At 37.5% G+C, this 17,472-nt stretch overlaps 1 protein-coding gene across 1 annotated transcript; it reads right to left on the bottom strand.

The window, feature by feature from the left end:
- Positions 3,358-5,737, bottom strand: LOC109946737 ((R)-mandelonitrile lyase 1). The gene is made up of 4 exons (XM_020555415.1): positions 5,614-5,737; positions 4,814-5,473; positions 3,770-4,610; positions 3,358-3,652 (listed from the first exon to the last, which is right to left on the bottom strand). Exons 1-4 carry the CDS (start codon positions 5,714-5,716, stop codon positions 3,577-3,579), a joined length of 1,680 nt encoding a protein of 559 aa, XP_020411004.1. The 5' UTR covers positions 5,717-5,737; the 3' UTR covers positions 3,358-3,576.

Here is a 17,472-nt window from a genome sequence, read left to right as displayed (position 1 = left end):
CCGACGTCTAAAAAACGAGAATATATAATCTGAACGTTAAAAAAAATACGACGTCATCATACATTTTCACGTCGCAAGTCCTTTTATAAACGAAGAGGAACGAAATGAATTCCGACGGAAATTCATTATAACCGCCGTCTAATAACAATTAAACGACGTTATTTGTAATACGGCTCTCATCATAATCAACGCCGTCTATATGTTCTGTAATACGGCTCTCATTTATTTGGAACCGACGTTGTTTAGAAGTTCAACGTCGTCTATATTATTAAGTGCGTCGTGAGTAATGATGATAGATATAAATACAACGTCGACTATATAAATGCCACCGACGTTGTTTCGCATTTCAACGTCAACTGTATAAATACATACGTCGTAAATAATGACACTGACAACTATTTCCACGTCATCTTTTTTAGAAAAATCGAAGTGGAAAATTTATTTCACGACGGTTGTTTGTAAATAAGAGACGTAGTATATTTCAATAACGTCGTCTTCTCATGTATTTAAAGACGTCATATTTTTTCTTGTCGTGTAAATTATATTTAACGGCGTAGTATTTTAGTTGTCGTCGTTGTATGTATATCTTGCGGCCTTGTTCTTTTAACATGTGTCATATTTTTCCTTTTTAACGACGGTGATTTGTTTGAGTTGGTCGTCTATTCTCATCCTCGACTATTTTCTAGAACTTTAGCAGACTAAACACGTCTGTTTTTATTGTTTTCCGACGTTGTTTTATTTAACAACGTCTAATATTTATCGTCGTTGTTTGTTTCTGAAAATATGACGTATAAATTTTGTAATACGACTCTCATATATTTGTAACCGACGTTGTTTCGTTTTTCAACGTCTACTCAATAAATACATACGTCGTAAATAATGACACTGACAACTATTTCCACGTCATCTTTTATCGAAAAATCGAAGTGGAAAATTAATTTTACGACGGCTGTTTTTATATATGCAACGTAGTAGGTATCAATAACGTCCTCTTCTAATGTATTTAAAGACGTCAAATTTTTTATTGTCGTGAAAATGATATTTAACGGCGTCGTTTTTTTATTTTCGTCGTTGTATGTCTATCTTGCGGCCTTGTTCTCTTAATATGTGTCATATTTTTCCTTTTTAACGACGGTTTTTTTAGAGAGTTGGTCGTCTATTCTCATCCTCGACTGCTTTTTTAGATCTTTTTGCAGTACAAAGACGTCGTTTTGTATTTGTTGATGACGTTGTATATTTTAACAACGACGGTGATTTAGCGTCGTGGTATATGAGGGAAAAGATGACGGTGGATTCCACGACCATTGAAAAATCGAATACACGACGGTGATTTACCGTCGTCTTTTTGCTTTTTTGTAGTAGTAGCCGCCATGTTGCTTATATTTTTGTGATAATACACAAAGAAGAACTCTATATGGTATTAAGTCACTCATGTATCTTACCATGCAATATTGTAGTAAATCATTATATATAAATGATTATGGTGTAATGCAATTCATTTTCTTCCAATATTTTGTGATAAACTAATAGATAATTGACTAAATAAACATTCTACAAAGTTTCAATAAAATTTTCCAAGTTTTTCCTACAATTTCAGTGATTATCATTCATTTTTTATTGATATCGATAATATCATGATATTTCCATTGAAATTTCCGTGTTTTTGGACTATCGATATTTTAGACCTGGCATTCATGGCATGTGTAACTTCAGACGGAGTATGTTCGCCCACTTCAGGCTGTTGTTCTTCCTACATAATCATGGATTAGGCCTTCTCAACAAAAGAAACAGTCTGCATCAATAAAATTTGGCCTCGGAAGGCAGTGTATGAGTCATTGAGACCCATCAAAAATTGTGTGACTTGCTTTTCATCCTTGCGTGCTCGCAACACCTTCAAGGCTCCACAAGTGCAGTGCGGTACGGATTGACAAGAGCCCAATTCATCCCAAAGGGATTTCAATTTTGTGTAGTATTGACAGATAGTTTGTTGACCTTGTTTGTGTTCGATGATGGTCCTCCGAATTTGAAACACATGGGTAAGATTTCCAAGAGAGAATCGATCCTGTAGATCACTCCAAATTTCAGCATCGATGTCGGCATAGATGACACTGTTGGCGAGGGCTGGTGTGAGAGCGTTCAACAACCAAGCCATTACCATATTGTTTCAGCGACGCCATAAAGGATATTTGGAATCTTTATCAGAAAGAGATTTGATGGTGCCATTAGCAAACCCTAATTTGTTTTTGGCACTGAGACTAATGGTGATGGTGCGGAGCCACGTGTTGTAGTTATCTCCATCAAGAGGTTAGGAGACAAGAACAAGCCTTGGAGAAATTATACTGTGATACGGTACTACCACGTGGCAGTGCCATGTGGTAGTACGGACTAATAAAATTATGACATCTGGCATTACTGTTAGTAGAGAGAGAGAAGAGTTTCATTATAGCCTGCAATCGGAAACAACATGCAGAAATAAGGGGGGAAAAAAAAGCTGTATAAAGTAAAGGATTGTTTGATTGATTTGATTTACCATTATCCATTTTTGGCAGAGGCTAGTCCTTTATTTTTTTGGGGCGGCTCCTTTTCTTGGCTGCAGAAGTATTTTATGAATGTTGGTGCAGACTCCAATGACAATTCACGTGTTAGGGTTATTTGCTTTGAAAGAAATATAAAAATAAAATAAAAAAGAGAGAAAGAGAGTAAACAGCATTAACAGTGTTCTAATGAAACTCCTCTCTCTCTCTCTAATAACAGTAATGCCAGATATCATAATTTTATTAGTCCGTACTACCACATGGCACTGCCACGTGGTAGTACCGTATCACAGTATAATTTCTCCAAGCCTTGGATGATCCGAGGATTGCAAGAAGTAAAGATCAGTATGATCCATGGTTTCTGTTGAAGGAATTTTGGCTTCTGTTTGGGAGGTGTTGCTAACGTCACCCATGAGGAGTTAGACGGGTAGGGTTTGTAAACAAAGAGACACCTAGAACCGGTGCTCTGATATCATGTGAAATTGGAGACTATGTTGAGAAGAATATTTCTTTGTGTATTGATAGAGCCAGAAGGCTAAGAATATATAGAGAGATTTACAAACCCTACAAGGAATCCTAGGTTTACTTGGAGATTACTCCTAAATCAATTACAATCAATTACAGAAAAGGAAACAAAGAAACTTCCTAATTTCCAACAAGTTTGGTCATTTTAAATTAGGATAAATTAGTAATTCAATAAATAATTTGGTAGTATGGTGTACTTAATTAATTTTAAGGTTTGTTTAAAATGACAAAAAAAACAAAAAATAGAAATAAGCTTTAGGGAGTCATTTCCTTGCAAATCTGTTTTGCAAAGGACAAGTTCTACCAAAGGATTCTTATTTATTTTATTTAATTTTTAAAGAACCTCAACATGACAAGGGAAATTTATTCAACAAGAAATAAAGAGGTAGGGGATATATAATAAGCCTAACCCCTCTTTGCAAGCGAAAACCTAATCCCACTTGAGTCAGATCTCGAGGGTTTATTAATTAATCTTAAAAAGCAGAGGATAATGTGGAATTGAGGAAATCCAAGAACTTCACTTGGACTCATGAATATTATGAATAGCCTCCAACCGGATTGACCTTTCTTGCAGGATTTGAAGGCCCACATACCTGCGCAAAACACAAAATTTTTAAGGATTAATAAAAAAGAGCAATGCGGCACAGAGTTCATTACAACAACAAAAAAATATTGAGAATCTCTAGTGGTTGGAAGTGTGCATCACATACCTTCCTAACATCAGATAGAAGCCCTGAGGATGGCTGTTTGGTTCGTCAGGGAAAGTGGAGGCATCAACAACGCGTAATGCTTTGATCCCCATAACACGGAAACTATCATCAAGCACTTTCCCAACAAGGCTTCCACCGTGGTAATGCCAGTATGAAGCTACATTATCTAGACAAAATGTTTCGAAGGATGCATCATCTGTTTGGTTCTCTGGTAAAGGTACTCCCAAATAATTGAAACCGTCAATTCCCGGCACATCTCGAGCTTTATATGGTTCTAATGCCTTTGTCCTTAATAAGTCACCAAGCTTCTTCGTGCCGCTAACACAATTAGCAAGGTCTGTGGAATTTGAATAGTAATTGAATTTAATATTTGGAGCGATTCTCACGTCAGATGATGAATTTAGCGTGACAGAACCATGAGACAATGGTCCTGGAACTTGGCTAACAATATGAGCAAAAGTCGAATTTGGGAGGGGGTAAGATGTTGTAGGAAAAAGACTAAAGGGTGGAGTGGAAAATGGCAAGCTTGACAGAGAAACTTGATAATAATCACTTGTAATGCCTAAAACAGTTACAACAGAGGCTTCAATTGGATTTGGGGGCAAAATATTAATGAAATTACGAGGATTGTCATACACAAACTGCCCAACATAAGGATTCGGCTGAATAACTGTGATGTTGAGAGAAGATAGGTAAGACTCTGGTCCAACGCCACTAAGTAGTAGAAGCTGAGGCGTTCCGATTGTCCCTGCACTAACAATAACTTCTCCGTAACCGCGTACAAATGCCTGATGAGAGTTTCCATCAGAATCCGTATATATGACTCCAATAGCTGACAAATCTGCATTAGAGAATAGCTTATAATTATTGTCAAACTAAACGAAGGAGAATTGGGAAGTTTTGTTTATGGAAATTTGGGAAATATGGAAGGGAAATATGAGACTTCACACTATTCTGTTAGTATTTTAAAATGATAAAATAATAATTTTCGAGTGCAGCATGACAAACTAGGAGCTACCATTAAATATCACAGATGCAACATACTTGATGTATTGGAAGAGAAGAGGATCTTCTCTACTGAGGCCTGAACTGCAACTAGCAAGTTATTAGGGTCTCCTTTATTAAGCAGTTCATCAGCCGCATGTCGCGTTCCATTATTGTCAAAAGTTGAGCCGGTGAGTCTAGTTCCTGCTTCGTGATCCAAACTAAATCCATTGTCTGGAAGAATACCCGCCTCCAAGAATCCCTCTCCTATAACAGATTGCCAAGATTGATTATTTGGCTTGACCACAATGGCGTCTTCAACCCACTCATATGTCTTATTGACCAAATCCAGGTCCCATTCAATTCCTGTTTCACTATAGAATGAAATGTTAGCTCTGGCGTAGACGCCTGCATTGATTATGGTCGTGCCACCGAGGATCCTGGCTCGCACATTATCAATGCCATCTTCGGACACGAACCTTTCAACTGGCGTCTTTCCATCATCTTGTTGCTGCAGATTATATGCAAACCCATCTGCAGTCAACGTGTTCGGGTATTCTGTAGCAATAGTGCCTCTTTCTAGAAGAAGCACCTTGAATTTTTCTGATAAAGTTGCTGCCAATGGACACCCTGATGTTCCTCCACCGATTACAATGTAGTCATATGATCCTTCCAAGCTTGTATCAGTGGCGTTGTACACAAACTTCAAGTAGCTAAAATCTGCAAAATATATGTGAAGAGATGAAAGATTTTTTTCAACATGCATCTAAATTAGCTTGTTTCTTGCACTACTCGTTTCAGTTTTCTTAATTATAAATCTACACTTTTTTGTTAAATGAATACTGAAGATGGAAATTTACCATGAGCAGAAGTATTGGCAAGCGAGTGAACCTCTGAATACTGAAGATGAAGAACAAGAAGATGCAACACAAATAGTATAACTGACATTGTTGATTTCTCCATATTTTTTAATATTAAAAGCACTTGCACAGTTTCAGAATTTATAGAGAGGGTAGGACTTAGAAAAAATGAATTAAATGAAAAGTTGCAATTAATTGTCACGTTGTCCACGTTGTGTAATCCCTTTCGTGTACGTCATTCAACTGTGCCCACACTTGTCTCTCTCGTCAAGGACATATACAAATAAGTGGCCGAAAGTTTAGATACTAATTTTTCTTTTTAATATTTCAATATCAATTTACCAACAACTTGATAATCTGCAATGGGAAAGTAGCCCAACACCTTATAAGTTCTTGCAAGGTTTTCTAACTTTCTAATGTGGAATATTTTCACCTTCACATTTTCACACGCCCCCGCACGTGTGGCAAATTTTCAAACCTAACACGTGGACAATATATTGTGGGTGACGTGGAGCATGTGTGGTTGTTGGGCTTTCACACGTAGGCAACTCGCTTTGATATCATGAAGGAACTTAAGGTTCTTCCCCAAAACTAATTGGCAATGGGGGAAGTAGCCTAACACTTTATAAGCCCTCACAAGGTTTTGTAACTTTCCAACGTGGGACATTTTCACCTTCACATTCTCACAAACTGAACTTTAGGCAGATGTTATATTTATTTTTAATTATTTTTTTTGTCGCTGACAGAAGAGGGTTGTCCTAAACAGATGTTTCAATTTAATAGATATTATTCACTATAGGGAAGTTGATTCTCAAAAACCTACAACTAATACCTAAAAGGCCAAAAGTTACTTTTGGTCCCTATAGTTTGATACTTCAACCACTTTTAACGCTGTAGTTTCAATTCCGTCAATTTTGCCATTATAGTTTTAATTTTTCTAGCAATTGAAGGACAATCCTATTTTCTGTCAAATTATTCTTAACTTCCGTTATCTATTCAGGGGTATTTTGGCCCTATCCAGTCACAGCCTCCCAACGCCGCCCAACTCCAGCACGTATTACAGATGCAGCCATGAGGAAGAAGTAGGAAATGGAGAAGAAGAAATAGAGGAAGCTTTGTTGTTGAGATGCAGAAACATGGATTAGGGAAGTAGATGCAGTTTTGTCAAGCTTTATCGCGTTTTGGCCCTTTCTTCCTTATACCCTGAGAAACACTTCCTCGAAGCACCATTACAGATTTCTCTCTCACCACTAATACTTGGTGTTACTTTTCATGCATGATTCAACATTGCATGTTCAGACGAACAAGCAACTCTCTGTAGATCTATTGGGTGCATATATGAAACTTAAACATTTTTAACTCCCTTGATCAATGTGTTTGGATGACAACATTCTGTCTTCATCTTATAGGCAAACATGCTAGCTTGAATGTGAGTCATTTTCTAGCTGTCTCAAACACCCAAATTTCAAACCATTTTTCTTTTTCTTTTTTCTTAGTTTGATTTCATCTTTTAGCTTCCACCCACCTTCCCAAATTTCTAAACCATTTTTCTTTTTCTTTTTCTAGCTTTTCTGCTTACTTGCTTCTGCTACCATTGTTGGGTTTGGGGCAGCCTTGGGAGTTTGTGGTGGCGGTCAGTTATGACAGGACCCGCTCCGAATTTCCAGAAATTTGAGATGAATCCTGTGGTAATTCTCGACATCACCCCGATGTCGGGCCCACTTCTAAACTATATCCTTTTTCCCAAAAAGGAATAAGGACACGAGACTTTCTACTGAAATTTCAGCAGAGTCTCCATTGTAAATTGAACATTCCCCAAATTTCAACCTGCACAAAAACACATTTAATATCCCAACAGGCAGCACCCACAATATAATTGCATGCAATTCACAAACTCGGCCTTCGGCCCTCACAAAAACCGAAACGAAACCAAACAACCCACAAAAACCCTTAAGCCAAATATTGCCTTCAGCAAAGCAAATAATAAACTCAAATATGAATTACGAATACCAAACACAACTTACATCATCTACCTTTCCAATTCCAACATACGAGGTTTTAACCTCCTAACACAAACACATTTATGTCTGTGGCTGCACCTAGTAACCTTAGGCTGCCTACGTACCCTCACTGAGGGATCAAGCCACACGTAGTTCTTCCATACAAAATTTTCAAAACCATCAACATGCAATCAATTACAAAAATCCCAAACAAAATCTTTTTCAAACATCATTCGTTCCCAACTCAGTATAATAATCCTTAATTCATCTCTCTAATAACCATATAATCTCCCCATACGCCTGAAATTCCAACGCCACATATGGGGTCTGTCATCACGTCGGAAAATCCTACGCCACGTGTGACCTAACCATCATATCATCTCCCCACACGCCGGAAATTCCAACGCCACGTATGCGGTCTATCATCCCGCCGGAAAATCCTACACCACGGGTGACCTGACAATCACATAATCTCCCCATACGCCAGAAATTCCAACGCCACGTATGGGGTCTGTCTCAATGCCGAAAAATCCTATGCCATGCGAGACCTAACAATCACATAATCTCCCCATACGTCGAAAATTCCAACGTCACGTATGGGGTCTGTCATCACACTGGAAAATCCTACGCCACATGTGACCTAACCATCATAATATCATCTCCTCATATGCCGGAAATTTCAACGCCACGTATGGGGTCTGTCATCCCGCCGAAAAATTCTACGACACGGGTGACCTGACAAACACATAATCTCCCCATACGCCAGAAATTCCAACGCCATGTATGGGGTCTGCCTCATCGCTGGAAAATCCTACGTCACGTGAGACCTCAAAATCACAGGATGGTACTTACAGTGTAATCAACATCCGGGGAGGTACATAAGGTAGTGCGTATAGCACTTCAAACTGACATTCTAAACTCTTTTTATACCTTCATAAATATATATAAATATATATATATATATATTAATCTCTAATATTGTATAAACCTCAACAACATCCCAAGTACACCACACATCACCAATACTTTACCAAAAATGCTAAATTTAACTATTAATTATAAAATAAATTTCAATAAACCATTAAATTCACATGCATTAAATTCCATCACAAAGCCATGCTATTTATTTAAAACTAAAGTCCATTCACTAAAGTCACAGCCCAACCCAAAGCTCACTTTCATAACTCATCAAAACTTAGTCAAACTGGCCCACGGGGCCCACGACCTTCAAATTCCGATCCGAAAGTTCCTATGGGTTCTACAAGGTTTAGGACACTCGTCTTGGAAGTTTGGTCCAGATCGGATGGTCGGATTGCTCACGATCGCACAATCAGACGGTTATTATAAAACATAAACTTTAAGTTATTAAATCGGAACATCCAGGGCTCCAATTCACGACCCATGAATTCCTACACGATCTTAGAAATGCCTAGATTAACCTATATTAACTTCAAAACTATCCAACGGTTAAAACCTATCGAACCCGGATAATGCACAATATGAGAAATCCGTTCGACAGTCAAATGACCTCCGAATTGAAATCCGAGCACACCGACGTGCTCATGACAACAAGGGGATTGCATCGGGACACAATGCCCCTTTTCTACAGTGCCCAAGCTCCACCACACGCGCCGACAGTGCGTGGGTGTCCAAAGCGATTATGCTTCGCCGGAAAATCTCAAAACCATGCCTCAAGACTCCAACCCTGGGTATAACACCTTATTTGGAACCACTTTTGTTCTTGGACCTACCCCAAAAATTGGCCGGAAGTGGCCGGAATCGAGGGCCGAGAATTTCAATCGCTTAAATAACCCCCTAAACACAGAAATTTCTCCTATCCAACACAACCAGCAGCTAGAACATCTCGATAGGTTGAGAAAGCATACCTGGATCGACATAAATGGTGGCCGGAGGCGTCCTAACGAGCTCCGTGAATTTTGGGTTAAAATCGGTCAGATTTTTGCATTTTCCGGTAATCACAAGTGGTTCCAGTGACTGAGATTGGTGGAGATGGAAAGAGAGAGGTGGCCCAGTTCTTTTGGGACTGGTGCTACCCCAAGCGGTGGCCGGATGCGATGGTGGTGGCCCAAAAACCACGGCGGTGAACAGTAACATAGAGGGCTGTTTCTGCGCATAGGGAGGGGGGGAGAGAGAGAGAGAGAGAGAGAAGGAAATCTGATTTTTATAAATAAAATAAAAAACTCATTTTGAAATATTTACGGTTTTGCCACTGAGCTTGTTTTGCTCGTAACTTCTTCGTTTAAACTCTGAATCGAGCCCACTACGTGTCTACGGACTCATCTCAGTACGATCTACCCAAAAATACCAGTCACTACCCCAAACTCTTTATGGGTAAGAAAATAACCAAAGTACCCCTATCCCAAGAGTAAATTTATAATTTTACTTAAATAATTTAAATAAGGGATTAAATTTGGAGTCCGAGTGTTACAAGTTAAGGGTGTGCTAGCTAGCTTTTGGGGAGGGGGGAAGACTATTCTTGAGTGTTGGCTGGTTGGGGACAAAATGCAGGTTTGGAGCAAAATACCCCTTAATAGATTTGAATTGCTACAATTATGAAACTACAATGGCAAAATTGACGGAATTGAAACTACAGGGTCAAAAGTGGTTGAAGTATCAAACTATAGGGACCAAAAGTCACTACAAGAAAACATGGATTTGGCAATGAAACATTAGGCAGTGACTAAAATCTCCTTGCCTATAACAACAATAGGCAACAACTTTTTCAAGTCCTTGCGCAGTCTGACATCAATGAACGCGGGAAACCTAGATCCTCGCTTATTAACTTCATTTTGTTATCAATTTCATGGAGGGGAAAATTTGCCGCCAGAATGAAAATGTAAAAGGCAACGACTACATGTGTGCTTGCTTATAGCTATGGGCAACAATTGTTTATCGTTGCTTCAATTCAATTATAAGGAGAGGACTTAGAGAGAAAGCGCAACAACGTGTCCCATACATGAGGCAAGGAATTGGTTTCCTTGTGTTTTAATAAAACCACGGATTCTAATCAAAATAAATAACAATTGGTATTGTTGCCTATTCATTTTTAAGCACAAAACCTGAAAAGAAAAAAAGATATGTGATATTTCCAAGGCACTCAACTCTATCTCAAAAATTCTATAATCTCTTTTTTGACTCAGACCTTCGGTGCTTATCTCAGCTCCTCCTTTATCTCCTTTCTAACCCCATTCAACCCTCTTACTTTTTCTCAATCATAGAGAAAAACCAAAGGCCACCCCACCCACATAGGTTAGCTAGAAGATATGGTCTTGATTTCTCAGTTTTTTATTTAATTTTTCATTTTTCATTTCTTTTCTAATCCCAACTTCTCATTCTCTCTTGTAGCACAAAGAGACACCAAAGACCCATTCATTCTCTGTTTTTCCAGCACCATCGCCATCACCTAGAATTGGTAATCTCAATCACACCATTAAACCGTTGTGTCTCTCATTTTGGGTATAAAAAAAAGCTTTCTTTTCTCTGGTTTTTTTTTTTTTCTAGTTTTCACTTGGTTTATTTTTTTATGGGTTTAAATTACCTTTTTTTTTTTTTTTTTTTTTGGATAAGGTATTTAATCTGCAAATTTTCCTATTTCTTTGGGTAAAAAGCCTTTCTTTTTCTCTGGTTTCACTCTGTTTTTCAAAGTTTCATTTCCTTATTTTTTTTTTGTCTCTTCGTCTTTGCAGGTTCTTCAAAGAATTTGTTGGATAAGGTATAGTTGTTACTATGCTAATATGTGGTTAACTTATTTACAAATATTGTGGGTATGCTCCTTGTTTATAAGGCTTCACTAAATCTGTTGTTTGCATATAACTTGTTCAGCTTTTGTTTTTGTTTTAATATAACTGATTGGTTGATTTTGATAAAATTTTATCATTAATATGATTGAGAAGCCTTGTTCTTTTTATATGTTTATGTCTTTCTGGAAGCATTGGTCTGCTAAAATATGTAATTTGTTGGGTTTCACTATAAATTCTTCATTTGTTGAGGTTGGGCATTTGGTATTGTTCTTTGTTGTCTCTAGTTTAGGATTTTTCAAAAAACTTGAATTCATTGGTTGAATTTTGTGTTTGTCAAAATCTGGAAACCACATGCTATCTTATGTGGTTGGAAGTTTTAAAACTGATAAGGCTTTATTAATTTGTTGGTTGAATATAACTTGTTCATTTCTTTTTGGTTAAAAAGAAATTTTTTGTGATATTATACCATAGTTAATGTGTATATATATATATATTGTCTATTTAAAGAATGTCTTTTTTTCTTTTTTTTTTTAAATTGAAAGCATAGTGTTAGAGCTTCTCACCACCGGCCACAAAAGAGAAGAACTCATCTGGTTCGAGGAGCCCAATATGGATAGGCAGTGGATTCGTAATCGCAATCGACGTACTGAGGAGTATTCAGATGGGGTTAATTCATTCATTGATGTTGCAAGACACCATGCATGCCAATAGCATGAATGAGACATTATGTCCATGCAAGAATTGCCAAAATTTATTTTGGCACTCTTTGGAGGTGGTTAATTATGTTCATCTGTTGAAGTTTGGGATGTCAGTGACTTATGATATATGGGTGTATCATGGAGAATATATGACTGGTCGTGGTTTGATTCCCCCAGTTCAGGTGCGTACTAATGAAGTGAATAGCAACTTGTCTAATATGTTTGATGATGTTTTTCATAGAACGGATGGTGATAAAGAACTGATGGAGCAATAGGTGTTGCATCAACCAATCATAGAGCTGATGTCGATAATTATGAGAGGTTGCACTGATCTCACTGTTTTGACTGCTATTGTGGAGTTGCTTCATTGCAAGGTTGATAGTCAATGGACTAACAAGTCTTTTGATAGGATGCTAGAAATCAAGAGGCGGGTGTGTCCTAAACCTTGCCAAGCAATTGGACAATTTTTCCACTGCCAGTGTATGCAATCAATGCTACCAATCATGCCAGGAAATCCTCGAGACTTAGCTTTTTGGACAAGCCGTTGCAGGTCTCTGGGCGTAAGTCTGTGCAGGTAGTCTCTGGTGTACAGAGTTTCCACTGCTCTCCAAAACAGTGGACTTCCCCATTCGGGCAATCTCATCCACCTGATCAGCAAATGACCCATACATCAACATTCGTATCACAGCTGTGAACTTTTGCTCGGGAAGAAGTCCCAAATTTCCAGCACAATTTTTTTTTTTAACAAAGTATTCATCATAATTGCAAATATCATGCATGACTTTATTGAACAAATAGGGTTGCATTCTATATCTCCCTCGAAAATGAACATCAAAGTACAGAGACTGTGGGATAAAATAATCTTCCAGAAGATTCTTACCCCGAGAATGTCTATGTCTGTCCACATTCAGGCCATGACCTTCTCGTGAACCACGGCGACTCTGGTTTTCTTCCTCCAGCAAAGCAACTGCTATGCCAAGTTGCTCATCTAATTCTCTCTGCACCCTTTTGCTTGCAGCTCGTCTACGCATTCTTTCTCTAGTTTCTCGCTCTTGCCTCTCCAAAACCTCTTGCATGTCTGCCATTGAGAATGGAGAATGAAATCTAAAATATGAGAAATGGAAATGTAGAGAAGATCTCGTATGGGAGGTATGAGCTGAACCTCTGATTTTATAGAAAAATTTAGACAGATAGATATGACACGTGGCGCAATCTTAGATAGTGAAAATCTTATCTGAAATTTTAAATTCAAATGAAATTTGAAATTTGAAATTTATATGAAATTTGAATTTCGAAATGTATCTGAAATTTGACATTTTGAATTTATCTGAAATTTGAATTTTGAAATGTATCTGAAATTTGAAATCGAAAATCTTATCCGATATGAATAGTATTGACACGTAGTAACCCAAAAATCTTATCCGAAAATATTATCCAAATTAATTGTTTAAGTAAACAAAGTTGTGAAAAAAACATAAAAATGAATAGTATTTGCCATGGCACGCCTAAACTGCTGGAAACACACTTTGCTGAGGGGGGCTAGGGCAGCCACTATTCACGTGAATAGTAGCTGCCCTAGGGCTTCCCTTGCCATGGCAAGTGGCTAACTGGTGGAAATGTCTTACAAGAGGGACATTTAAAAAATTGGATGACCCAAACATTGGTTTTTGGACAAACTGTCATTTGGTAAAATAAGACGACCATGTGCAAGGAATCTGTCGTATATTTAGGGCCGTCTACTACATTTATAGTTTTGTTTTTTATGTCGACGAACCTCTTCAAGGCAGTGCCACATTGGATCCATCCCTGTCAGGTAAACCTCGGGCCACACTTCGTGAATAGTAGCTGCCTTAGCCCCTTGTCATGGTAAGGGACTAATTGGTGGAAATGCTCTTACAAGAGGGACATTTAAAAAATTGGATGACCCAAACATTGGTTTTTGGAAAAACTATCATTTGGTAAAACAAGACGACCATGTGTAGGGAATCTGTCGTATATTTAGGGCCGTCTACTACATTTATAGTTTTGTTTTTTATGTCGATGAACCTCTTCAAGGCAAGGCCACATTGGATCCATCCCTGTCAGGTAAATCTCGGGCCATACTTTATGAATAGTAGCGCCCTAACCCTTTTGCCATGGCAAGGGGTTAATTGGTGGAAATGTTCTTACAAGAGGGACATTTAAAAAATTGGATGACCCAAACATTGGTTTTTGAACAAACTGTCATTTGGTAAAATAAGACGACCATGTATAGAGAATCCGTCGTATATTTAGGGCCGTCTACTACATTTATAGTTTTGTTTTTTATGTTGACGAACCTCTTCAAGGCAGGGCCACATTGGACCCATCCCTGTCAAGTAAACCTCGGGCCACACTTCTGTACCCACAATGTGTACAGCAGATATTGAAATTACAGGTAGTTGTATTCTATGTATTAATTGCTACGACGAAGTTTACTTTAGAAATAGTGTCTTGTATTCTAACCTTAAGCCTTTATTGATGTATCGACATCAAAATTATTGATGAGAAAAGTAAAAGAAGTTTATGTTAAAGATGTCCGGTGAACATGTGTTTTTGAACAGAAAGCTTAAAAGCGGTGGGCCTATGGGCCTAGCCTCTGAATCATTTTCTTTTAAAAGTTTGCTTCATCAGGCTCCGAGTTGGTAAGGAAAATGTGGAAAACATTATTCATTCTTTGAAGGCATGATGCGTGTTAAACGTGCTGAACCTACAGATCAGTACTAGAGTGCACATCGTGAGAAAGATATTTATTTATTATAATTTTTTTTTTTCCAGAAATCAGAAGCAAGTATGAAATTAGGAGAACCGTACTATATAAGTATTTTCAAATTTAAACAATTTTATATATGTATTATGAGAAATTATTATTTTTACATAAGTTCGGTATAAAATAAACTAATTAAAAACATTAATTTCAATCCTTAAAGGTATAGGTTCATTAGTTTGATACTCCGCCAACGAGGTCTAGCCCAGTAAAAAAAGACCTTACTTACAGACTAGTGAACACATATTCGAATCTCCATAACGCACCTTGTCAATGTCTGTGCAAGAAAACCCCCATTCCCCTTCTTAACTTTGGAAAATATAAAAAAACCATGAAGTTTGATACTCCTCACAAACCTCTGCAATATTTAAAACACTTGAAGAATCAAATTGTACAAAGGAAAAACAAAAAAAAAAAAACAAAACCCCTCCCTCACCCAACCTGTCTCCTTGCCTCTTTTTGTTTTCTCTACGTCTAAAACATGTCTCAGAAGCTCTTAGCTTTGTGTTATTGTTAGGTTTTGTTTAGCTAATATTTTTGGTTTTCCTTGACCAACATGTACTCTCATATGTATGATCGAGCTCAAAGAATTTAGGCTAGTTCAAGTTAGTGTTACGTAGACTATATTGGCTGAGATCAACTTCATAATTACCCTATGCAATCAAGCTCAGTGAAGGTAATATTTTTATGTCTCCATTGCATGCATTATAATATTCTCCTGCATGCATCATTAGTTGTCATGTATGTAATTCCTCTTAGCTCATATTTAGAAATTAGGACTTGGGCCTTCTTCCACATGGGACAAAGTGAAATGTTACAGGGCTGGAGTCCCATATAGTTTGGTTCTTACATCGACCTATTTTTGGTGAAACCTGGATTAGAAAAAACTAGTCCAATCTAACATCTTAATCCCATTAACAAACTGTTAGTATTGATTTTGTGATTGGCATTCCCTAGATACCAAATAGACTAAGTATAGATGGTAAATTAGTTGTGATAGAAGAGCAATGGTGGTTGTCAAAATTTCAAGATATGATTTGAAGGCACATATGTCAACCAACGATTTCTGAAGTAAATTCTTCATTCAATCATGCATCTTGATTGTGCTATTTCAAACTCACAATCTTATTAACATTAACATCATTGTTCTATAGTGGATTTTCCTTGGACTATCAGGTCTCATGGATTTTCCTCAGAGGTGGGATTTTACCACGTAAAATACTTTCTGTGTACTTTTTGTTTTTACATTCTGCACTGTAGAGGATTGATACAGCCTTTGGCGTGTTTCTTTATCTTACTGTATTACTCTTGAATACTCAAAACGCAATCTTTACAAAAGGATAGGTATTTTCACAAACTTATCCTTTTGTTGTATGAAAGTCATTTTGCAGAGATCTACAAATGGAAACCTGGATTTTGCTTCAGACTTTCACAATAATATTTGATGTTTACAGAATGTCTCGCTCAACAACCATTCGATATTTCTATTCAGCAGTTGATATCATTATTTGATGAGTCCTTTTCGTCACAGCTGTACGTGGGTTGCTCTCACAGCTTGGCCTTGATATTGCATCTGATCGTGTCCTCACATCTTCGTTTCAATTTCTCTCACTGTTTGGCATTGTGCTGGAGATCAGTGAGATGCTGTCAGGCTTTAATAATAGCATGTGATCTTATCCTCTCATGAGCTGCTTATGAAGTGCCCTTATGGCTCAGGATTGTTCTGGAGGGAGATGGTGTGAGGCTCAAATAATTACAGTACTTGGCAACGAGTGAACCACTACCTTCACATCAGGGGAAATTGCTTTATCCGTAATTCAGAAGAAGAAAAAAGGAAGGAAAATCCAAATGGAAACTGACAAAACTTGTAAGAAAGAATCTAAAACCAGTTATATGTAAATGGACGCATACAAATAAAGATGAACAAGCAAAAATATATTTGTCGATGGGCAAACATTAAATGACATTTACTGCGTGTACAGGTGGTGTTAGAAGTTCACTCAAATTATAATAATGCATCCATTTGAAAACAATAGGGACTTTGAAATCACTACCTTCACATCAGGGGAAATTGCTTTATCCGTAATTCAGAAGAAGAAAAAAGGAAGGAAAATCCAAATGGAAACTGACAGAACTTGTAAGAAAGAATCTAAAACCAGATATATGCAAATGGACGCATACAAATAAAGATGAAAAAGCAAAAATATATTTGTCGACGGGCGAACATTACATGCCATTTACTGTGTGTACAGGTGGTGTTAGTAGTTCACTCAAATTATAATAATGCATCCATGTGATAACAATAGGGACTTTGAATACAATCATGCTTTCATAATTCAGACATTAAAAAGCCCTATTTCCGGCCTCCATCCAAGGCTGGCCCTGGACTTGGGCACCGAGGGCGACAACCTAAGGCCCTGAAGGGAGCCCAAATTATTTTATATTTGTATATGTTATATATCATTGTTGAGACTCATATTAAAAGTGATTTTTGGAGTGGGAAGTAAAATCATTTCAAATCTTTAACAATGCAAGGAGATACATTTTAAAAAAATTAACTTGATTTAGAACAACAAATATGCAATTAATCAAACACTTTCTTCAAGATTGATGGT

The sequence above is a fragment of the Prunus persica genome, chromosome G1 (genome assembly GCF_000346465.2).
Source record: "Prunus persica cultivar Lovell chromosome G1, Prunus_persica_NCBIv2, whole genome shotgun sequence".
Taxonomy (NCBI): Eukaryota; Viridiplantae; Streptophyta; class Magnoliopsida; order Rosales; family Rosaceae; genus Prunus; species Prunus persica.
The sequence above is the reverse complement of the archived record's forward strand: the minus strand, read 5'-3'. Positions and strand labels throughout refer to the sequence as shown.

Excerpts from the sequence above, each read along its gene's own strand:
- LOC109946737 (XM_020555415.1), bottom strand. The coding sequence starts at position 5,716 with ATGGAGAAATCAACAATGTCAGTTATACTATTTGTGTTGCATCTTCTT. Across the intron at positions 5,474-5,613 it reads TGCCAATACTTCTGCTCATG|ATTTTAGCTACTTGAAGTTT; the intron begins GTAAATTTCCAT and ends TATATTTTGCAG. Across the intron at positions 3,653-3,769 it reads TTCTATCTGATGTTAGGAAG|GTATGTGGGCCTTCAAATCC; the intron begins GTATGTGATGCA and ends TGTTTTGCGCAG.